The sequence below is a fragment of the Nicotiana attenuata genome, chromosome 2 (assembly GCF_001879085.1).
Source record: "Nicotiana attenuata strain UT chromosome 2, NIATTr2, whole genome shotgun sequence".
Classification (NCBI taxonomy): domain Eukaryota; kingdom Viridiplantae; phylum Streptophyta; class Magnoliopsida; order Solanales; family Solanaceae; genus Nicotiana; species Nicotiana attenuata.
In genome coordinates this window covers 63198850-63200967 of record NC_031990.1, presented here as the reverse complement: position 1 = coordinate 63200967, position 2118 = coordinate 63198850, and the positions used below count along the sequence as shown (strand labels likewise).

Genomic DNA, 2118 nt, shown 5'->3' with positions numbered 1-2118 from the left:
CTTAATATTTTACCAAAAATAACATTAATTAAGCTAATATTTTACCAACCCTCTTCTCTTATTCTTTATGTTTCTTGTTTTCCAAATATCAGAATAGAGGCCTCCATATGTTGCTATTAGAAAGCCAAATCAACAAAACAAATGTGTCTCAACAAATAGGAAAAGCACCTTTCAACTCTAATAATTTGCCATTTCACACTTGACAAGATCCTCCTCCTTCCCTATAAAAATATGTCATTCACATCCCAATTTAGTTGTGTATAAAAAACTAGCTACTAACACAAGCACACATACAACAACTTCACAATTCACCATTCTTGTTTATTGCACGGGTCGATACACACAACCTCTGTTAACCATCATTTACGATTAGGACTACTGGAATATCTAATCTCATTCGCGCCCCTATCTTTTGTCTCGATAACAAATTAAGCATACAAATACACAGAAAAACAATGGCCAGAAAGAGAAAAGCTGAAGGAGTATTAAATGCGAAAACTCATGATGATCAAGGGAATGCAGCAGCCTGGAACGAGATGGTAAAGGAAGCAGATGGTGCAGCCACACAAAGCGGTGCTCAACGAGCCCTAAATAGATATGTTGGGGTTAGACAAAGGCCATCAGGTAGATGGGTTTCTGAAATAAAAGACACTATACAGAAAATAAGAGTGTGGCTTGGAACTTTTGACACTGCTGAGGAAGCAGCAAGAGCATACGATGAAGCTGCTTGCTTACTTCGTGGACCCAATACTCAGTACAAATTTCTGGCCTTGTTCTTTATCCAATTCTTCTTCCACTTCAGCTTTGCCACCCAAAATCACTAATATTCTTCTTACCAGGTGTTTACCCTGGAATCCGGATAACAATTGAATTTATATGGGGTTTTAAGGATCCGTGAACTAAAAGATACAAAAGGTTTGGATTGAGGAAAATAAAAGATAAAGACTCAACAATTGCTGTTAAAGTAAATAATCGCAGAATATAATATTGCTTAGAACAATTGTGCTTGATAGCGTACAAGAATTGAGAGAGATGGTACTGTAGTGTAATGGTTTCCGATCCCCTCTTTATGGGGTCTTCTCCCTTTTTATACATTCTGATTAAGGGTAAAAATAAGGTAGGTAAATTAATTACATCGTGGATCCCTGTAATTACGCCTTAATGGCCTGAAGTGGTTGAGAAAATCACGTTTGGGCGAGATATCCGGCGACGCTTGGTTATCCGTTACGAGTCCGGCTTCCGACCTTGTGTGTTTCTCCATCCGGTGGTGACTCATATCGAGCTCTGCAACGGTCTCGAAATGACTCGACCTCGGTTGTTGACGTGGCCGTCGTTCTACCTTGCATCCAGGTCGGGTTCGATGGCCCCGACTTGCCCCGGACCGGACCCAACCCGGTCGGGCTCAAGCAAAAAGGGTATCACCCAATACAGATAGTCCCCTCGTTTATTAGAGAGTAATGATAATAAACGATATGATCAGTGACGTGATGCCCGGGACGTATGGCCATACGCCAGCTGAAAAAGCCATCGAGTGCTCTGACCACGTCTGCTGCAGGCATTTAATGCTTCTCTTAATTATCTGTCGCTTCGTGTCTGTAACTTCGCGATTCGTGCCGCCGCCTCATGGGAAAAGTATAAACGACCCTTCCAGGTTCAACATTTCTTATCTTTCTCAAATTTTGCGTTGGTTGTATTTTCTTTTCATCTCTTCGTAAAGCTTCAAGAAATGGCGAAAACTTCACAAAGTGTTCCTTCTAGACCAAGCTCGGCCGTGAGCCCCGCTAGATCTGATGAACCTGCGCCAGAACCCCCATTGAAAGCTTTCACACCGACTGGTTGCTCGGTATCTGCCGACTTCCAGGTTGAGAACCCATCATCGGTCCCGGGCCGCGGCGAACCGGCATCGGAGTATATCAGCCTAATCACTCCCGGTTGCCTAGACCGGGTGAGGGCTGAATGTAGATGGGAAGGGAAAGACCCGGTCGCCCCTTCCCGTGACGAGTCGATTATGACTCACGTTGAAGGGTATCTTAGTGTATATACATACCCCTTCACCTTAGGCCCCTTAGAACCCATTATAGTGGAGTTCTGCCGGCGGTACGAGGTGACCTTAGGTCA

The 2118-nt window shown here is 43.6% G+C and overlaps 1 protein-coding gene across 1 annotated transcript in view; it reads left to right on the top strand.

The window, feature by feature from the left end:
- LOC109220343 (ethylene-responsive transcription factor ERF003-like) overlaps positions 456-2118 on the top strand; it is a 7219-nt gene continuing 5556 nt past the window's right edge. Inside the window, exon 1 of the mRNA XM_019384807.1 lies at positions 456-738. Within this exon, the coding sequence (XP_019240352.1) occupies positions 456-738 (283 nt within the window). The remainder of the gene's footprint in view (positions 739-2118) is intronic.